General features: G+C 41.5%; 1 protein-coding gene across 3 annotated transcripts in view; it reads left to right on the top strand.

The window, feature by feature from the left end:
* Positions 1-22,397, top strand: part of Cnst (consortin, connexin sorting protein) — a 63,741-nt gene that overhangs the window by 5,331 nt on the left and 36,013 nt on the right. For 2 of the 3 annotated variants that reach the window (XM_070023191.1, XM_070023190.1), the window contains exon 2: positions 9,830-10,253. In XM_070023191.1, the coding sequence (XP_069879292.1) occupies positions 9,872-10,253 (382 nt within the window). In that variant the 5' untranslated portion in view covers positions 9,830-9,871. The remainder of the gene's footprint in view (positions 1-9,829; positions 10,254-22,397) is intronic. The other variant, XM_070023192.1, reaches the window with a different exon arrangement.

The raw sequence follows: 22,397 nt of genomic DNA on the forward strand, positions 1-22,397 counted from the left end.
AGCAATTGTACCCATGAGGATATTTTCCTTTCCACAAGGGAATACTTTTGTTTTTTCAGGTAATTGAAATGATTCATGTATAATAGTCTTTAAAGACATACATAATTTTAACAACTGAATTTCAGGGTAGCTTAGGGTTTCTTAAAATGTTTAGTCTTGAGGCTACTTTTTTAGCATACTTGGAGAGAGGAATGTTTTGCCGTGACACCACTCCACACTACATCTCTTAGGACTTCCTGTTTTCCTCATCATTAGCCATGTGGAAGGAAAGATAGACACTGTGCCTGTCAGAATACTGCTGACTGAAGATTTTTTCCATAAGATTGTAGAAAGAATTCTAAAAACAGTAAATGGTAAGTTTAGCAACTTTTATCGCGCATTGAGCATGTAACATTTTAATGGACATTATCTACCAACTACATTTATTAACAGTGTGCTGAAATTACTACACCAAATACCCACGTTGAACTTGGGCCTTCACTTGGCTTTTTCCTCACAACTGGTGCTCTCCCACTTGGGCCATACGTCTGCATTTGGCTGTTTGCTAGAGACCGGAGTCTCTCAGATTTGTTTGCCTAGGCTGGCTTCAGACCCAGTAGCTAAAATATAAATGTGAGCCACCTGGGCCAGTTTTTGTACATGATGTCTCATTCTGGAGTTAAACTCAGGGCCTGGGTGCAGTCCCTGAGCTTTTTTTTTCCGTTCAAAGCTAACACTCTTACCACTTGAACTACCACTCTACTTCTGGCTTTTTTGGTAGTTAATTGGAAATAAGTGTCTCACATTCTACTATTTGAACCACAGATCCACTTACTGCTTTTTTAGTATTTTATTGGAGATAAAAATCTCACAGACTTTCCTACCTGAGCTGTCTCTGAATCATGATCCTCAGATCTCAGCCTCCTGAATAGCAAGGATTATAGGTGTGAGCCTCTGGGGCCTGGCTCTTTTTTGAGACAAGGTCTTGCTATGTGACTGAGGTTACCCTAGAACTTGAGCTACCTCCTGCCTCAGCATTCCAAGTTTTGGAAATATAGATATACACCACCAAACCCAGAATCACCTTCTAGATTTTTAAGTAACAACTTCTCTAAAATACATGAACTTCACAATGACAGAATGCTGTTGTTCCTGATATTTGAGAGTATTGATCGAAGGCTAAATTTACTTCTTACCATATGACCTAATCTTCAATACTGTTTTTGCATTATTTAAGACTTTTTGATGAGGACTTACTGCTCTGAGAATGTATTTTGTTTGTAAAAGTCTAATGGAATTATTCATTTTTACTTTATGATGCCACAAAGATTATTTTGCATTTCTTTCATTTATGGGAAAGATTTATTTAAAATAGTAAATTACAAGGATTCATATTCAGTAGCTCATATCATTTCCTTCTTCAGATTCAGCTCAGATTTAAAAAACAAAAAAGGAGTGGAAGTTTATAGAAAATGCTGACTAGAAAATTACAAAAACTGGTGGGTTTTTTTCTGTGTTGTAGTGGTATGGATTGAACTCAGGGATTTGTGCAAGCTAATCAACCATTCTTACCAGTGAGCTAATCTCTCCCTGGACTTCCAGAGTCTTTTTTTTTTTCTTTTTTGTCAGGCGTGGGACTTGAACTCAGGGCCTGGGCATTGTCCCTGAGCTTTTCACTCAAGGCTACCACTGAACCACTTTCAGCCACAGCTCTACTTGCATCTTTTTTTTTTGTAACATATTGGAGTTAAGTAAGAATCTCACAGACTGACTTGGAATCATGGTCCTCAAATCTCAGCCTCCTAAGTAGCTTGAATTACAGGTGTGAGCCACCAGCGCCCTCTAGATTCTTTTTGCTCCAGTTATTTTTAGATTTGTTGTGGAGTTCTTGCTTTGCCAGGCCAGTTAGTTAAGCATTGATTAAGCACCATAGAAAGCCAAAATTAGACGTAATATCATGTGTCTTCCCTATTTCTATCACACTGACAAAAAACAAACAAACAAACATGATTTGAAACTAAAGGTCTTTTCAAGCCTTAGATTCTGTTGGTTGTGGCTTAAAAATTATTTCAGGATTCTTTGAGGGGAAAAATAAGGCATCTGAATCCAGATAGACTGAACGTGTTTGGCCTGGGGAAATTATTTCTTCCCTAAATGGACTGATTTTTTTTTCTCTCGGTATGTTATTACTTGGGCAAAACTAAAGAAAACGATGATGTGGCTACTAATAGCTTCAGATGTAACCATCTGCCAATCTTTTACCTTCAGTTGAGACATAGAAATTGTGAAATTGTAAAGACATAGAAATTGTGAAATTGTAAATTTCAAATTTCTGTGAACAGTTTAAAGCATGAATCTAGCCCTCCTGAAATAGACAACATTTCTAATTAGTGTTGTTTGTTACCTAAATAAAAATGGTTAGAAAGTATTGCTGGAGGCATGGCTCAAGTAAGTGGCAGAGTATTTGTTTAGCATGTACTTTTCTCTTGATATAATCCCCAGTGCCCCAAATAAAACAAAATGGAATACCCAGATTGCCAAGAATGCTTGTTCCTGAAGACATCCTTGAACACATTTGATTTTAAAAATTGGCTTCTGTTTTGTTTCTTGGGTGGGAGTGAGGGGCAGTCCTGGGGCTTGTACTCAGGGCATGGGCACTGTCCCTGAACCTTTTCATTCAGGACTAGCACTCTCGCTTGATCCACAGTTCCACTTCCAGCTTTTTGGTAGTTAATTGGAGATAAGAGTTTCACATGGGCTGGGATGTAGCTCAGTGGCAAAGCACTTGCCTAGCAAGTACAATGTCCTGGGTTCCATCCCCAGTACCAAAAAAGAAAAGACAAAAAAAAAAATACAGTTTTTAAAAGAAAACCCCAAACAAGAGTTTCACAGACTTTCCTGCCTGGGCTGGCTTCAAACCATGATCCTCATATCTCAGCCTGCTGAGTAGGATTACAGGCGTGAGCCACCAGCACCTGGTGGTGTTTTGTCTTTTTTTTTTTTTTTTAAGCTTATGGAGGAGTGGATTTCATTGCCAGATTTCCACACATACTTACAATGTATTCCAATCAACCTCCTTTATGAGTCTCCTTGACCTCCTCCCTTAGCAAAACCATTTTTAACAGATTTCACTGTTGTATTTTCATAGTTGTAAACAATCTATTTTTAGCACATTTATCATCTTCCGTCCTTCTTGGTGGCCCCTCCCTATTTTCTCTCTTTAAATAAAAGGTTGTATATGTCTGCACATAAGAGAGGAAAAGAAAGATTAGATGGATTACTGTTTTTGCACTGCTCAGGTGTGCCCCCAAGGTGGTTTTGAGCTGCCAGTTTCACATATCTAATGCACTGTAAAAGCAGACTCTATATATATTATCATGAATGGCGAGAGCTCCATGACTAAAAGCAGGGCTGAGGAAAATGAAACAGGCAACTACTTCCTTCATTCCATTTATCTGCCTCAAGGGTGTATGGGGCACAAGGCACATAGCTTCTGTCATAATTTTTTTTTAAAGGTGCATTCTCTGCATAATAAAACCTGTATTTGATACTTCTTGCTTGGAATCAGTACCTTCCCATTTAATTATCTTGTTTTTTCCTTTTAGTTTTGTTTTCTCTTTTATCCTATTTTTACCCACTTTGCTTATGTTACTGAATGTCTTATGACTATTCTCTACTAAAGGAATATTGACGTAAACTGATTTCATTTTTCTTTCCTTTTGAGGTTCTTCTGGTTTCAGGGCCTCCCATATTCTAGGCAAATGCTGTACCACTGAACCACCTCACTCCAGCCCTATCTACTTTTGTAATGCACTATTAAGTGGAAATCCAAGTGTTTAGAAAGATGATTGTGCAATTCTATCTTGCTCATTGTAATTACTGTTCAATTTTTGTGACATGTTTTAAATATGAATTTTTAAAATATTTTCTAACAAAAGCATAATCCTAGGATTTATATTCTGAAAATAGAAGGGCAATGTATACTAATTAATTTTAAGGATTTATAGCATCTTTTTCCTCCCCTGAGTATTTACACTAAGTATGAAGTCTCGGGGGAAGGATGGGAAGGGATGGGAAAGGGAAACAAAGGAGGAGGCTACAATGCTTGATAAGAAATGTACTCATTATCTTGCCCATGTAATTGTAACCCCTCTGTACAGTATTTTCACAATTTAAAAAAAAATACTCCTAACTTAAAAAAAAAAAGTCTGAGCCGGGTGCTGGTGGCTCACGCCTGTAATCCTAGCTACTCAGGAGGCTGAGATCTGAGGATCGTGGTTCAAAGCCAGCCCGGGCAGGAGAGACCGTGAGACTCCTATCTCAAATAAACCACCAGAAAACCAGAAGTGGCGCTGTAGCTCAAGTGGTAGAGCGCTCGCCTTGAGCTGAAGAGCTGAAGGACAGCGCCCAGGCCCAGAGTTCAAGCCCCACGACCGACAAAAAAAAAAAAAAAAGTCTGAAGTCTGTGAGGAGCAGCTGTGGCAGAGCTTGTAAGGGCATGAAGTGACTCACCAGGAGCCACGACAGCTGACCCTGTAGGGGCAGCATCTCAGAGAGCAGCAGCGTGCAGCAGAAACGCGGCACAAGCCATGCTTATTATTTATAGTGGCCACGTTTAAAAGGGCTTTTGGAAAAGGGAAATGTGATTTTTTTTGTCCTAAAGAGTAAGCCCACAGTCTCACACATACTAAATAGATAGTCTACACTGAGCTGGGCTTGTAGCCTCCTGAAATTAATAATTTACTCAGAGGGAGGACAGAAGATGGTTAAAAAAGAGTAGCATAAGGGGGGTGAGCCTGATCAAAGTCCATTATATGCTTGTTGTAAATATCACAAATCCTTTTATACAATTCATCTATAACAATTTTAAATAACTTACTCAACCAACTCTACAAAATATTGTGTAACATGAAATCAGTAAAGTTATTGAGTTCTTTATATACTTTTTATTCATACTAACTGTTGAAGTACAATGTTTATTGTATAAATGTAGCGCCCCCCCCCATTTGGACACAGTTTTCATTGGAAATTCTTGTTTCTGCTATGTTTGGCTTTATTTGGTTGTTAGTTTAGTTGGTTGGTCTTTGTTGTTACTTTGTTTTGTTTGAGACAGAGTGTCACTATATTGCCCAGTCTATTCTTGACTTCCTGAACTCAGCTATCTCCTGCCCCAGACTTGAGAATCTGGGACAAATTCACTGTGTATGTCTGCAATATATTTTTTTAAAAAATTGTCAGTAGTGGGGCTTGAACTCGGGCTGGGTGCTGTCCCTGTGATCTCTAGCTCAAGGCTAGAGCTCTACTACTCTGAGCCACAGCTTCACTTTGGGTTTTTTTCATGGTTAATTGGAAATAAGAGTCTCATCAACTTTCCTGCCCTAGCTGGCTTTGAGACATGATCCTCAGATCTCAGCCTCCCAAGTAGCTAGGATTTCAGGCGTGAGCCAACAGTGCTGGCTGGTCTTACTATTTTTGTTGCTTTGGGGTTTTTTGTTTTTTTGAGACAGGATCTTATCTTAGTATAGCTGAGACTGAGTGTCAAACTTATAATCCTCCTGCCCCAGCCTCCCACTTTGAATTGCTAGCTTATAGAATGTTGTTTTTAGGTCCACAGGTCTAAACAATGGTAGTATTAATCTAAGAAAACTATATAGGTTTACCAACCAGTAGTATTAGAGCATACTTTTATGAACAAGGAGGTAAATGTTAAGTGATGTGTAACCACCATAATAGAAAGAATACATGGGTGTAGTGACATTCTTCCTCAGGTCTGACCTCATCACCCACCTGCTATAATTTAGAGAAAATTAAGACAGATGTATGAAATTAAGATTGTGTTTTCAACTCAATTTAAAACTATCTTCATTAGCCTGTTAATTGGTAGATCTTCCTCAAAGTTCTTTGGGCTTCATGGGTAAGAGCTTTACTTGAACATGATTGCTGAGATCCTGGAGCTGTAGAGTGGCCTTGTCAGATGATTGTTATGCAGTGTACATATTTGGAATGCTATTTTACCACTTGCGTCTGGAAACTTGGGTGGCACTCTGTCATGCTTTTAAAAGGCAAAGTATGTTAGACTCAGCACTGTACTAATGACTGCAATGTTTTGTTTTTGTAAAAATTGTGTAGACAGAATAGGGATCTCTATCAGAATAGTTTTAGTAAAGAAGTTTAGTTTCAAGTGTACTAGTAGCCTTCAGGTCCACTCAATGTTAGCACATATTTTGAACTAGTTAACTGGACCTCCACCTTAATTCCTCCAATGCTGGAGGGGAAAAAGATACAAATAAAACACAGTATTTTTAACTGTTTTCAAAAGCACTGGAACACTACTGACATGAAATCCCATTAAGAATAGGAATGGGAGGGGGAATAATTAGAGAGAACAATGGAAGAGAAGACAGATCAAGATGCATTGTTCTCATAATCTGACTTATGGAATTATAACTTCTTTGTATAACTACTTAATAATAAGGTTAAGCCAAGCAAGAGCTCAAGGTTCTGAGTTCAAGCCACAGTACTAAAATAATAATAATAATAGTAATAATTATTTTAAAAATCCCATTAAGAGTTAAGTGTAGTACATGCCTGAAATCCTAGCTACTCAGGAAGCCAAGATCTAAGAATCAAGGTTCAAAGCCAGAAATTGGGCAGGAAAATCCATGAGACTCTTATCTTTAACTATCTACCAAAAGCCAGAAGTAGAGCTGTGGCTCAAGTGGTAGGATGCCAGCTTTGAGCAGAAAAGCTAAGGGAGAACAAACGCTCAGGCCCTGAGTTCAAACCCCAGTAAAAGCACACACACACACACACACAATCCCATTAAGAAGTTTATCCTATTGTTTAGGGTATTCAAATTAAAAAGCATTAAGAATGCAGATAGAAACCAAGTACTGTACTATTGGATCCTCTTAGAAAAGAGCCAGGTATGTATGGGAGTCTATGTGTCTTACTTTCTCTTTTCCAGAGTGACAGAGCAGAATACTGTTCCATTCTTCGTGTGTTCAATAACTACAAGGGCCAGGATGAGACACTGTGAGGAGCAGAACTTAGGAGCCGGTGTTCAGGTGTATTAAACCTAGTGACACCTGTGCAGAGCAGTGTGGGAAGGACTGTGGTTGCTAGAGTGGCAGAGTCAGAACGCCATGAGGACCCAGGGGAAACCCCCCCACCCCTCTACCCCCGCTGTACTGAGATAGCTAAGGCTACTTCCCTTAAATAATACGTACATCCCCCTTCAGCATTCTCAACAGAAAGCAGGAACTGCATAGGAAGTATCTCCGGTGTGTATCTCAGCAATTCCCAGGGAAAAGTCACATCAGGGAAATTGAACTTCTTGGTCATTAGAGGTGTCTTCTTCAGAGTAGCTGGCTTGGCTGGGGCATGCCACTGCTGGAGGGAAGTGTTTCTTCTTCAGTCCCCAGAGTACACAGACGTAATGACTGAAATGGAAAGAGGCCTCAGAACCATAGCCAGTCCACACTCCATTTCTGAACTTGACAAGATACCAATCAGTGTAATAGACTGATAGCTCCTACCTGCTGGAACATGAGCTCAGAACACAGCATGACACACAGCCGAGCTGTGAACATGTGTAGGAGTCTTGACCACTAATTTCTACTATCATTACGTGAGACAGGGTGCTCCGGACAGACACTAAAGCTTTGCAGAAAAGCCGGGCGCCGGTGGCTCACGCCTGTAATCCTAGCTACTCAGGAGGCTGAGATCTGAGACTCGTGGTTCAAAGCCAGCCCAGGCAGGAAAGTCTATGAGACTCTTATCTCCAATAAACCACTAGAAAACCGGAAGTGGCGCTGTAGCTCAAGCAGTAGAGCACTCGCCTTGAGCTGAAGAACTGAGGGACAGTGCCCAGACCCAGAGTTCAAGCCCCACGACCGACAAAAAAAAAAAAGCATTGCAGAACCTGAAGCAGGGGGCTATCAGTATTCTCAAATGAGGCAGGTTAGTTTGTCATTCAGAGCCTGTCCATCTCTAGGATGTTTAGAACAACTCTTTCTGAATCTACAGTAAAGCTGGAATCATCTGATGAACTACCAGTATCTAATGGAACCTGTGAGGTTTTGTGGGAAGTAATGACTCTCCCTGAGCATTGACTGTGGGCAAGTACTCACCGAAGTGCTCTACCTGCAGGGTGTCTAGGCATCTTTGATGGGCATGGTGGTCACACCTGTATACCCAGCAGAGGCAGGAAATGTGATGGTTCAAAGCTAGCCTGAGTTACTTAAGGAGTTCAAAGCCTGAGATACATGGTGAGATCCTGTCTCAAAATGCAAGTGCTGGTGGTGTAGTTTTGTGGCAGACTGCCTGCTTGACACTCATGAGGATATGTGTTTGAGACAAAATACTGACTCCTTGAGGTCAGTTTTGTAGTTGAGAAATTTTAGGCTTGTCGGTGTGGGATACTTGCCTAAGGTTGCACATATACCTAGTAAGATGGCAGAGGCAGGATTTGAACCTGCCCTGTCTGCTCACAGCCATTATGTTGGACTACATAGGATACAAAACTAGGTAGGTAATCCTACTTATATTACCTTTCTGAGCCTCAGTCTTCAGGTCAACCGCTGTGTAAATCCTGCTGCCGAGGCTCATGTAGCTCAAGTGTGTGAGAGACTCAGAAAGCGAGATGGCCAGTGCGTGGGCTCCAGGCTGCTGCTTTGTTTCCTCTGTCATGTCTTCTTGGCATATGAGATCTGAGGCTCCTGCAGGTAAAACGTGAAACTTTGAATTTTCAACCAGAAACACATTTTAGACAACCTCTCAATTACTTAAAATAGAAAGCAGCTGAGAAGATTCCCAGTTTCATGGGTTCAGGGGATATATTTCAAGGAAAATGGTATCAGCCCACATAGAACTTCTTGTTTGCCAAGAAATGCCTTTATTTCTAAAATCAAATAAAATATTTCAGTTGTAAAATACCTTGAAAATACATGATCAGCTAGCATATGGTTAATATTTTGTATGTTGTTTCTATGGATTTTGTTTTTTGTGCTGATTACTTGCACTTGAACGCAGGGCGTGGGCACTATCCCTTAACTTTTTCACTCAAGACTAGCACTCTACCACTTGAGCCACAGCTCCCCTTCTGGCTTTTCAGTGGTTAATTGGAGATAAGAGTCTCACAGACTTTATTGCCTGGGAAAAGCTGTGATCCTTCTCATTTGTAAAAGAACTGCTGCTGTTTAGGCAAAGAATAGTTAAACCAGATGGTGTATGCTGGTAATCCTAGGTTCTCTGTGAGCAAGAGGATCAAGAGTTTGAGTCCAATTCAGGTAGTTAATGAGACCCGGGCTCCAGGGGTGAAGCACACTTGCCCAGCATGTAAAGTCCTGAATTTCGGTCTCCAGTGCTACCACACAAAAGAAGTTTTTCCATAACTAGTCCTTGACTTTAATAGATAACCTGTGGAGCCAGCCATTTCTTTAATAATGTCTGCATTCCTACCTCATAGTTACCTAGTGAGCTTAGAAACAAACAAGTGAGTGCACAGGTTCTGTGCATTCAAAGATCTAAAACTGTACACTAAGCAAAATTGTTTCTTTATAAAGTTACCCTGTCTTGGATATTTTGTTATAGTAACTGAAAACAAAATACAAAAAAGGGAGAGAATGGAATTTGTCAACCGTCCAGGTTGACACTATTGTGTCCTCCATGATCTCAGGGAGGTTTGGAGTTATACAAAGAGGGCATAAAAATGAACTGCGGGCCTTTCTTTCCTTCCTCAATTTCAGTGAAAGACCAAATCGAAGAGGGAAATTAGAGATCACCTTGAATCCCAGGGGTTAAAAAATGAATTTGCTTCTTTTCTTTTTGTCTTTTTTAAACATGGAAGGACGTTAATGACACTTTAAACAGTTCAACAAAGGATGCGCTAATGGATGACAGCGAAACTCCTTCCTATAATCTGCAGCTGGAACCTCAGGATGGGCGTTACCTTGGTGGTGACAGTGTGGAAGGAAGAGTAACACGTTTGTCTTCTGTGTCCGACGAAAATGAAAACCAATTGGATGGAGACAGGCCTGAGCATCTGACCAGCAAAGACAGAACAATGGGAAAGACTGAAGGGTTTGAGCAGGATAGTCTCAACAACAACGAGAGCTGCCCAGCCAGCTTGGTGGTGTTTGCAAGTGAGAACTTGGAAGACACTGCTGGTGAAGGCCCTAAAGATGGACAAGCCTTCGTGGAGGAGGACAAAACCATACCTGGAAAAAGAAGTGCAGGAACCAAAAGAGGCCCTGCCAAGAGGACACCACCAGGTACCTTTGTGATGTTCTGATTTCTATTCTTTTCATCAAAGCCACACCCCCATGCTACTATGTATACTGTTGCACATCCTTCTTGCTACCCCTTCTTTTCACCATAGATGTGCAGATCCAGCTGTATCGTATCTATGCCTGTGACTCGTCCGCAAAGTGTCCCTATACAGATGTATCACACTTGACCTCTTCCTTAAGTTGTTCCCTATCTTTCACTGTAATAGATTCTGCTAAAACTGACATGCATTGGATTTCTACACTAGGAACTTTAGATACATGCACTTTCCTTCCTCCATAAATTTAAGACTTTTTTCTCTGCTATCACCAGGGTTTTTAAGTCCTTTTTGTAGAATCTTTCCATTGTATGTACTCTGTAGGTGAATAACGGGCATAGACATCTATTAGCATTCTTCTTATGCCAGTGTGGAGGAAGGTATGGGGTTCTGTTTTGTTTTTAATTATTTGTTATTAGCATACGATAGCATACTAGTTGTACAAAGGGGAGGAGGTTATTGTATTACTTCATGCATGTATACCACATATGCCAAAGAGCCTCACCCTGCTGTCACTTTCCTTTAGGACATCGGGTTTTAATTATCTGTACTCCTGTGGTTGCAAAGAATAATTCAGATTGTCTCATGGGTACATAGTTTGGCAGTCAAGGTTTATAGCTGTGGGCTTTTGTACCTCCAGTTACTGGGCACCTGTGGGAAGAGGCACCTTCTGGTTTCTTCTGGCCAAAAATGGGCTGACCTGGAGACCCGTAGTATGGCTCGGCTGGGGTTCCTGGTGTGCTCCCCTCTCCCAGCAGCACCCCACAACACTCAGAGGAGCACACAGGACACCTCCTCTTGTGTACTGTTCTTGTGTACTTTTTTGGCTGATTAGAAATGCTGTCCTAAGCCAGTCACCGGTGGCTCACACCTGTAATCGTAGCTACTCAGGAGGCTGAGATCTGAGGATTGCAGCTCAAAGTCAGCCCCAGCAGGAAAGTCCATGAGACTCTTATCTCCAGTGAACCACCAGAAAACTGGAAATAGCACTGTGACTCAAGTGGTAGAGTGCTCACCTCAAGCTGAAGAGCTGAGGGACAGCGGCCAGACCCAGAGTTCAAGCCCTATGAAAGACAAAAAAAAGAAAAAAGAAAAGAAATGCTGTCCTTTCTAATCCTGGTTTTTATTTGTTTTGTCGTTTTATTCAGTTCTGGGGCTTGAACTAGCGCCTGGTACTCTTGCTGGATTTTTTTCTGCTTGAAGCATACTGCCACTTTTTTTTTTTTTTTTTTTTTGCTGGTTAGTTGGCAATGAGAGTCTTGGCTTGTTCTGCTTGTGCAGCTATTTGTATATAAACCACTGGCCCCAATTTTTTTCATTGTATTTATTATTTATTTTTTTTTAATTTTATTTTATTTTATTTGAGAACATACTGTACAGAGGGGCTACAATTACATGGGCAGGATAATGCATACATTTCTTACCAAGCATTGCAGCCTCCTCCTTTGTTTACCCTTCACCTCCCTTCCCAGCCTCCCTCCTCCCCCCCACCCAATCATACCCCCCTATTTATTTATTTTTAATTTCTTATTATTAGGGGATATATAGGGGTTACCATTTCATAAGTCAGGTAATGAGTATATTTCTTTTTCCCTCCTTTCCCCTCCTACAAGAGGGACACAGAAATGGAGGGACAAAGAGTGAACAAATGCAGCAGTATACTCAGCAGACACTATAAACTGTCCAACTTGTAGGAGGGGAAAGGAAGGAAAAACTGGGAGACAGTGAAGGTAGGGGTGACATGGTTAAAAAAGAAATGTACTCATTATTTTTTGGATATGCATTCTTGCTATGTTCCCAGGCTGGCCTTGAACTCTTGGGCCAGATGATCCACCTCAGCCTCCTGAGTGCTGGGATCACAGATACATACCACCCAGTTCAGCTTTCACATGTGCACCTTCTAATTCTAGGTCACTTAGTGAGATTGACCCCTTCTGCAATTAAATGCCTTCATCTGTGTCATGATCATGTCCATATATGTAACTCTTACTAGTACCTAAGCCATTGCTTTTATGGCTTTTGGAACAAAGATAACCATAGAGATAATCTCCTTTAAAATTTGGTGAATCATCTCTAATGAGTCTATAGAAGCTTTTTTACATTTAAAGGGCTACATTAGCCAGGCGCCGGTGGCTCACACCTGTAATCCTAGCTACTCTGGAGGCCGAGATCTGAGGATCACAGTTCAAAGCCAGCCCAGGCAGGAAAGCCCATGAGACTCTTATCTCCAATAACCCACTAGAAAACCGGAAGTGGTGCGGTAGCTCAAGTGGTAGAGTGCTTGCCTTGAGCTGAAGAACACAGGGACAGAGCCTAAGCCCAGAGTTCAAGCCCCACAACTGACAAAAATAAAAATAAAAAAACATGAAGAGCTACATTTTTATCTTTTAGATTTTATATGTTCAAGTAGGTAAAAATCTTAAACTGAATGAGGTTCTTTGGGGGTAGAGTCATTGTCTTCTGAACATAGAACCTGATGTATGTTTAGAAAAAAAATCAAGAAATTTACAGTACAAGTTTATGAGTATCTGCACAGTTACATATAAATATAGATGAATATGTTTAAAGACAATGGAATATTTTAGGGCTATATTTTAAAGCTGTTTAAGAATATTTAGGTATTGGCCGAGTGCCGGTAGCTCACGCCTGTAATCCTAGCTACTCAGGAGGCTGAGATCTGAGGATCACGATTTAAAGCCAGCCCAGGCAGGAAAGTCTGTGACACTATTATCTTCAATAAACCACCAGAAAAACCGGAAGTGGCACTGTAGCTCAAGTGGTAGAGCTCTAGCCTTGAGCTGAAGAGCTGAGGGACAGCACTCAGGCCCAGAGTTCAAACCCCATGACCAACAAAAAAAAAAAAAAAAGAAGAATATTTAGGTATTAACTTATACAAGACTCTAGGCTTTCACACACACTAAACCTAAAGGTATAACTCTTTTGAACATTTAAAATGGTTTATACCTATAATCTTAGCTACTCAGGAGGCTGAGATCTGAGGATCATGGTTCATAGCTACCCTGAACAGAAAAGTCTGTGCAACTTTTTTTTTTTTTTTTGAGTCCGGTCATGGGGCCTGAACTCTGGGCCTGGGTGCTGTCCCTCAGCTCTTCAGCTCAAGGCTAGCACTCTACCACTTGAGCCACAGCGCCACTCCCGGCTTTTTTTTTTCCTGCTTATGTGGTGCTGAGGAATCGGACCCAGGGCCTCAAGCATGCAAGGCAAGCACTCTACCACTGAGCCACCTTCCCAGCCCCAGTCTGTGCAACTCTTATCTCCAATTAAGCACCAAAAAAGCAGAAAGTGGAGCTGTGGCTCATGTGATAGAATGCTAGCCTGAGCACCAAAGGAAAGGGAAGGGAAGGGAAGGGAAGGGAAGGGAAGGGAAGGGAAGGGAAGGGAAGGGACAGGACACGAGGGGAGGGGAGGGGAGAAGAGAGGAGGGGAGGGGAGGGGAGGGAAGGGATGGGAATTAGCATAACAAAATGCATGCTTGGGCAAATCCCTTGCATATTTTTAGATTTTAAGAAAATGTGTTAAGTGTAAAAGCATATAATCAAAATTCTAAGAGGAAAATTGGGGTTTCCAAACATTAGTGCTAATTGCCATGTTCTGTGTAATTTAGAGTCTAAATCACAGCATGACTTATGTGGACTGGTTGTGCCTTGAATATGAAATGATAACAGCCCGGATCAAGCTCTAGAAAGTGACAAATGGAGGGATGGTTGGCAGGCCTTGATGAGAAGGCTGTGACTGGCCACAGGTGCCTGCTTTTACTACCACAGAACCCAAGGCACAGGGGCCCACCTTGGTCTGCCTGGACTGAGGGGCTCTGGTTACAGTCTCATTACTGTGCAATTTGTTAGGTTCCTCCAGAGTTTCATGAAAGTCATCTTGTGAAATACTTCTTCAAATCCAGTTTGTAAAATCTAAATACTGATTTTAAAACCTTAACACTGATGACTGACATAATCTCCATTTATCCATAAGGAGAAAATGCATAGGATCTGTGGCGTAAGATAGTCTGGCCAGAGGTAGAAGTGCTTAAGTGAAATTCTAAGAGGGGCTCACAGATCTCAGCTGTGCTTTAGTGATTTGTTGAAGGTTCTCATGAAGTTTATCAGAGCTTTGCCTCTTTAAGAGCTCAGCAGAACAAACAGTAAAGAAGGTTTGCTTCTGCCCAAGAGAAATGCCCTTTGTGACATCTGCCAGAGAGGAAAATAGGAGTGTCCTTGGCAGGTGTACATGTTGCTGTGCAGAGTCTGCTTGGACAGCACTTGAGATCATAGCTAGTGAGTGTCTTTCAGCCTTCACTCAAAATAGGAGTCCCGGTCAGGTTCAAGATGTCACCTAAAGTAACCCCAGTTCACTTTTTTTTTTTTTTTTTTGATCAGTCCTGGGTCTTGAACTCAAGGCCTGGGCACTGTCCCTGAGCTTCTTTCTTCTTTTGCTATTTTTTTTTGGGGGGGGTCCGGTCATGGGACCTGAACTCTGGGCCTGGGCACTGTCCCTCAGCTCTTCAACTCAAGGCTAGCGCTGCTCTACCACTTGAGCAACAGCGCCACTTCCAGCTTTTTTCTTTTTTTGCTTATGTGGTGCTGAGGAATCGAACCCAGGGCCTCATGCATGCAAGGCAAGCGCTCTACCACTGAGCCACCTTCCCAGCCCCTCCTGAGCTTCTTTTGCTCAAGGCTAGTACCCTACCACTTGAACCACAGCACCACTTCTGGCTTTTTCTGTGGTACTGAGGAATCAAACCCAGGGCTTATTGCATGCAAGTTCTCTACCACTAAGCCACATTTCCAGGCCCCCAGGTCACTGTTAAGATACATATATACCTACGGTATATTAACCCCAGCAGCTGTTTGTGTCTTCCTACCTTGTGCCTGTGCCAGGAGGGGTGGGGACCAGGATTCCAGAGAACTGTGTATTGCTGCATAATTGATCCCTCGCCTCGGTGATGTGGCAGGCAGTATAAGTCAGACGTCAGCCTCAGCTCCTAACCGCAGCATCCTCCTGGGATTCAGGGGTGGCCTGAGGGCACAGGAGGAGCTGTGCCACGTGGAGCTGGTGATTACCTGCAATTACATAACGCATCCAATGCGTCCTTTGACCCAAGTAGGTCAGAGGGACTTGGCTCTTTTTTTTTTTTTTTATTGCACTTATAATACTAGTGTCTAGAATTAAGGAGAAGGTTAGACAGTGGTTGAAGATAGTTAACCATAAGTTCTTTCCTGTTTTCTACCATTAAGAGTAAACCATAAGCAAACACAGATGGCTCACGCTGTAATCCTAACTACTCAGGAGGCTGAGATCTGAAGATCATAGTTTGCAGACAGCCCAGACAGGAAAGTCCAATTAACCACACCCAAAAAGCTGGAAATGGAGTTGTGGCTTAAGTGGTAGCACGCTAGCCTTGAGCACAAAAGCCCAGGGGCAATGCTCAGGCCTTAGGCACAAATGTCAGAATAGTACATACATGAAAGAAAGAGCAACTTGAGGGTGAGGAAATATGGGGAAAAGGAGCAGGGCAAAGACCCCAGCTATGGGAATATGTGGACCACGTGCTCCTGTTTGCCACTTTACTGGCTTCCACAGCATTCCCGGCCAGGGCAGATTAAAGAACTCAGTTATACAAACACTCAGAGTAGAACATAAAGTCACAGATCTGAAGTCCTTGCTTTTCTTTACTCCTCTCTTCCCAGTGTAACATGATTGACATTTCATCATATAATTTAGGGGCATAATTACATTAATAATTTGGTGTATGTGTCAACACTTTTCAAAACTTTGATCACCCCAGAGATAGTCTTTACACATGTTAAACATTCCTTGTTCTAATTTCTATTTAATATTCCAATTTTATTCAATATTGTTTCCTGGATATCCTGAGGTTATTTTCCCATGGAAAAGCTTTTGAGCATATTTAAGACTTTTTTTCTTGGGCAGGGGAGAAGGGTACTAGTACTGAGGCTTGAAATCAGGGCCTTGACCTCTTGCTTGGCTTTATCACTGAAGACTAGGGCTCTGCTACTTGAGCCATATCTTAACTTCCAGCTTTTTCCTGTATAATTGCAAATAAGAGTCTCTCAGATTTGTCTGCCTGGTCTGACTTGGAACTGAGTTCCTCAGATCTCAGCCTCCTAAGTAGCCAGGATCACAGACATGAGCCATCAGCATCTGGCTTTAAGACACTTTGGGTGGTTTTGCTTCCTGGAGGGTATTTTGTGCTACTGGGTTTCTGTGCTTGAATAGGTTGTACTAACAACACTTCTTTGTTCCAGGTGTAGTAGTTTTTGTTATTGAACAGATTTGTAGCTCTGGAAATGAGCTCCTTCTGGGTGCTCAGGGCTGGCTGTTCAGGATTGCTGGAGTCTTAGACCATGTTCTCTGCAGTCTTTGTGGATTCAAGGTGTGCTGGCCCCGCCTCAGCTTGCACTTCCTGCTTGATCAGCTTGAGACCACCCAGTGGCAAAAGTTCAGGGTCTCCTCCAGTTTTTCCTAAGCACTCATTCTATCCTGAACTTGTGTGTGTGTGTGTTTGCTTAACTTCCCCATATATACACACCCTTCCCAAGGAAACTTCCTTCCCGGCTCTTCCTTCCTGGGTTTTAGGTCTTTTTTCCTCCCTTTTGTGACATAGAATCCCCCTGCCAGAGCATACTTGCTGAGAATACAAATGGGCACTATCATGCCTGCTTTCCTCGGTCATCTAGGACTGAATCATATTTTGCTTATGTCCCCATGGCCTGTGACGAGGGCTTCCTTCAGTTGTAAGAACTATGCCAGCAGGCCCAGAAGTAGCATCTTTTATATAGGAATGCCACTGATGTAGAAAAGTCAACTAATCTGGGGGAAATAGTAATGTATCTGTTTTAGAGGTAAAGAAAAAACAGAAATATTAAAGTCTAAGATAGTGGTTAAGAAATTTTCAACCATACATGTCCAGGAAAACATTGTGCAGTTCCTGCAAAGATAAACATGGAATTAGTGATCTCTAATCCAGCCATTCAGCTTCTAGCTATACACTGAAATGAACTGAAATGAACTCAAAGTGAGGACGTAGGCAGGTCTTGTACACCCTGTGTCATAGCTCAGATAATGGCGGACAAATGCAGACACAAGCTCGACATCACTGACAGAAGAACAGACAACCTGTGGTGTGCACACACTCTCGATAGGATCCCACTTTGGAGGGAATGAGGCACTGGTGTGTGCTGCAGTTTGGATAAGCCACAGGCTACACACAAAAAGACAAATACTACATCATTCCATGGATGTGAGGTTCTTAGACCGGGAAAATTCATAGAGACAGCAAGTGGAATAGACAGCCCCAAGGCTGACTGAGGAGAGTATGGCACTTCTTAATGGGCAGAGTCTCTGCTTGGCACAATGAAATGTCCTGGGAATGCATAGTGTTCATGGCTGCATATCACTATGAATATGTTTAATTCCACTATTTTACAGACTTCAAAGTGGTTAAAATGTTAAATACTAGGTTGTGTTTTAAAAGTATGATCATAAAAATCCTCTTAGTGTTAGGGACAAATAGGGATTGAGTGTTCAATTTGTCAAATTTTAACCCAAGTTCTTGAACATATCTTGAAAGTGACATATGCCAGCCACACAGGTATTTGCTGACATACTATACATACCATGTATTGAATACTTAAAATACTGTAATTAGCCATACATATGTGCCTCTATGGATTATTTCCTGTAATCCTTGTGAAGCATTTCTGCAATAATCCCAGTTCCTGGAGAAAGAAGCTGAAGCACAGAAGGATCAATTATCCCAATACCAGTCACATTGCCGATAAGTGACTGCCTCAGAACTTGATCCCAGACCTGGTCCCTGATCCCAGACTTGATCCCTGGCCTAAGTCTCTTGCTAACTGTTACACCATACTGCCTCACTTTGCTGAGTTTTAAAGTGTGTTTTATATTGGCTTGTTAGAATTGGCCTAAGAATCATTACTAAGCATACTTTACCTCTGAGTGTGTAGGTAGCCACATTTCTGCCAGCAGCCCTTGCATTAGCCTCAGCAAGACAAAACATGATCCCAGAAGAGGTAGGTGGGTCACACCCAAGGGAAGCAGTTGGGTTGGGTGATTTCCATAGCTGTCTCTGAATAATAATGAGATTCGGATTCAGTGAAAACCTCACTCCACCCCATCAATATTTTGTTAAAGAAAGTATTTTTATAAAAGCAGCAAATATAGTTGTTTCCCAGTAACCACCTTCACAAAACTCAACCTCATGTTGCAAAGTAGCAGAACTGTGAACAATTTGAAGAGATTTCTATTTCTATGTATGTAAATGTACTTTGTTAGCAGGGTCCCATTTTAATTTAACCTATGGGGAAGTGAAGGGTTAGAGACTAGCTTGCCCAGCCTCACAGAGCTAGACAGTGGTAGATGTGGGACTCAGGCCCAGTCAGCCTGACTTCAGAGGCCACACTCACAGGTTTGGTGAATTTCAGTTATTTTGTCTTGCATTTTGAGATTTGTTTCATCCTTTTTTATAGCATAGTGTTTGCTATACTCTATGATACATACCAACACCTTCTTTCTCCAGGAAGTCTTTGTATACCTGCTAAGTGTCAGGCACTGTTAAGCCCTGAAGTTGCAGTGGTACCTCACAAGAGCTGACCCTCTAGGCAGAGGGGACAGCATAAACAAAGGCACCTAGACTCCAAGTGGTAGTATACAGATGAAAATGCATCAGATTTTGTGGGGCCCTTCCCATTGCAGACCCCCACCCCTCCATCAACTTAGCTTGTCATCTGACATAAAATCATTGCCACTGTCTGTCCCTAGGCCTTGCTGTCTTCTAGGTACATCTTCCCCACCTTGTGGCAAGTGTTCTTTCCCCTGATCACTTCCTACCTAAAGTACAACTGTAAGGTTCTGCCTTTAATAAAGTGTCATATCATTCTCCCTTAGCATAACAGGAAGTGGCTGTTCTCAGATGGCAGACCATGCTAGATCATTAGAGGGAGGACAGGATCTGTTCCTAATGTTTTAAGATGGAGTATTCTGTATTGCTCTACAGAATACTTCTTGCATGGCCAGGAATATATTCCTAGCTGAGCATTTGTCAGAACCAACATAGGATTTAGATAAATGACAGTTTTAATGAAACAACTAATTGTTCTGGACCCTAAGAACAAGTGTAGATTTGAATTTTTGTTGCATTTTAGGTTATTTCACCAATATTTGGTGACAGCGTTTAAAATTTCATTTATAATTTGTTTTGCAAATATATAATGATGTAATTGATTGTTGTGTATTTATCATATATATTACACATTTGTTATACTCATTAGTTTCATTAATTTGTATGTATATTCCTCATGGTCTATTATGGCATTTGTGAATAAAGATACTTTTGCATCTTTCTTTTTTTAAAAACAGTAAAACTGTAATCCTCATTTTAGAACTTGATGAAGTTGACAGGTGTTACACCAAATTGGGACTCATGAATTTGCCTGTCACAGTCTATAAAACATAAATAGCACCACCGTCTTGCTGAATGGATAGTTTTAATGATAGTTCACTTGGGTTTGACAGAGAGGGGAAAGGATTTTTTGTTTCCTTCCAGTGGTATGGTTCACACGTGGCAATGTAAATCTATTGGATGTAGAGAAGGGAAATTTATAATAAAGGAGTAATGGCATGTGGCAGCTCACATTTTCATTTGGTTTTCTTCCGTAACTATATATCTTTAATGGAAAACCATTACATATTATAAGGAATTTTAGTACAAAATAAACTTAAGTCTGAGTTTGAACTCAAAGCCAGGGCACTTTCTTTTAGCATTTTAGCACAAAGCTACCACTCAAAGTTCTATCAATTAAGGGCTGGGAAAGTGCCTCAGTGGTAGAGTGCTTGCCTTGCATGCCTGAGGCCCTGGGTTCCATTCCTCAGCACCACATAAGCAAAAAGAAAAAGCCGGAAGTGGCACTGTGGCTCAAGTGATAACCTTGAGCTGAAGAGCTGGGGGACAGCGCCTAGACCCAGAGTTCAGGCCCCACGACCGGACCCAAAAAAAAAAAAAGGTTCTACCAATTAAGACGACAGTTCTACTTCCAATCTTTTCAGGTGATTAATTGGAGATAAGAATCTCATGGACTTTCCTGTACAGGCTGGCTTTGAACCTACATCCTCAGATTTCAGCCTCCTGAGTAGCTAGGATTATAAGCCTGAGCCACTGGTACCGGGCTAGATTTATTTTAATTTATGTTTTGCTGAATAGGGCTTGAATGTAGGGCCCTGAGCACTCTCCCTAAGCTTTTGTATTCAAGGATAGTGCTCTAACCCTTGGGCCACAACTCTTAATTTTTTGGTGGTTAATTGGAGATAATAGTCTCATGTACTTTCCTGCCCTCAATGGCCTCAAATTGGGATCTTCAGATCTCAATTTCCTAGGTAGCTAGCATTTCAGACATGAGTCACTGGTGCCCAGTTGGATTTATTTTTTAAGAAGGCTTTTGTATTGTGAGTGCTATATTAATATTATTTTTAAATTTTTTAGAACATTATATAAAGGTGTCAGTTCACTTACTATAATTTTGTTTTCTACTGCCTATATGAAAATCAAGTCCATGGAGCAGGGCACATTGCCTCATGCCTAGACTCCCAATACTCAGGAACTGGAGATAGGCAAAAAGGGGTTTTTCTACCTCGGCAAAAAGTTAATGTGACCCCATTTCAAGGGGTGCATTCTTGTTCCATCTATGTGGGATATGTAAATAGGAGGGTGTGGTCCAGACCAGTTTAGGCAAAAACAACATACAGTGTCCTATTTGTAAAAGGTGTAAGAGCCGGGCACCTGTCATCCTAGCTACTCAGGAGTCTGAGATCTGAGGATCGCAGTTCAAAACCAGCCCAGGAAGGAAAGTCTATGAGACTCTTATCTCCAATAAAGCACTAGAAAACAGGAAGTGGCGCTGTGGCTCAAGTGGTAGAGCCCTCGCCTTGAGCTAAAGAGCACAAGTACAACACCCAGGCCCAGAGTTCAAGCCTCATGACCGACAAAAAAAAGAAAAAAAGAAAAAGGTATAGGGGTAAGACTCAAATGATAGAAATGCCTGCCTAGTCAGCCCTAAGCTCTCAGCTGGAACCCTAGTACTATCAAAACACAATTCCATGAAATATTCAGTACTTAAAAAAAGGAATGAGGGGCTAGGTATGTGGCTTAGTGGTAGAGTGCTTGCCTCGCATGCATGTAGCCCTGGGTTCCATTCCTCAGCACCACATAAGCAGAAAAAGCCAGGAGTGGCACTGTGACTCAAATAATAGAGTGCTAGCCTTGAGCTGAAGACCTCAGGGACAGTGCCCAGGCCCAGAGTTCAAGCCCCACAACAAAAAAAGGAATGAATTATTAAGCCATGAAAAGATGCGAAGGAAACTGAAATGCCCATTGCTAAGTAAAAGAAGCAACCTGAAAAGTCTGCATACTGTATGTTACTGTTGGTGAGACAGAAACAAAAACAAATTCAGTCATGCACAAACAGTATTAGTGAGTACTAAGCTAAGTATTTTAATACTCACCTCCTCTTTGGTTCTGGAGTTTGAAATCAGGGCCTTGTACTCTTGGCTGGTGCCCAGTCAAATGAGAGAATCACCCTGCATCTGTTCAGGACCTTTTTTGTTTTTTCCTTTTTTGGGAAATGTCTCTCCAATTCCATCCTTTCTCCTTATCGTTGGCAGGGAGAGGGGTCCCCTTTGTGATAAACATCCTCAAGGAGTTTATCTCTCTTGTGCTGAAAATGAAAGTTATAAAATTTCACCTTTTTTTATTTTACAAAGAAGTTTGGAGCCGTATACTAATAACTACGTGGGAAGAGTTTAACTGAGGTGAACAGCATATGAGAAGCTGTCTTTCCCATAGTGCATGTGAGGCTAAATGTCCTGGGTGTAGTACTGTGACTAGACACAGCCTCCTTTACTTCAAAATTCATCTCCAGTAAGCAGTAATTAACTCGACTTAAACAACCAAGTACTAATATGCTGGATATATTTGAAGAAAGCTCACAGTTACCAGTTTTTTTTTCAGAAGTTATATTAAAAGTAGGTATTTTCCTCT

This window comes from Dipodomys merriami, unplaced genomic scaffold (assembly GCF_024711535.1).
Source record: "Dipodomys merriami isolate MVZ:Mamm:240054 unplaced genomic scaffold, mDipMer1.0.p SCAF_158, whole genome shotgun sequence".
NCBI lineage: Eukaryota > Metazoa > Chordata > Mammalia > Rodentia > Heteromyidae > Dipodomys > Dipodomys merriami.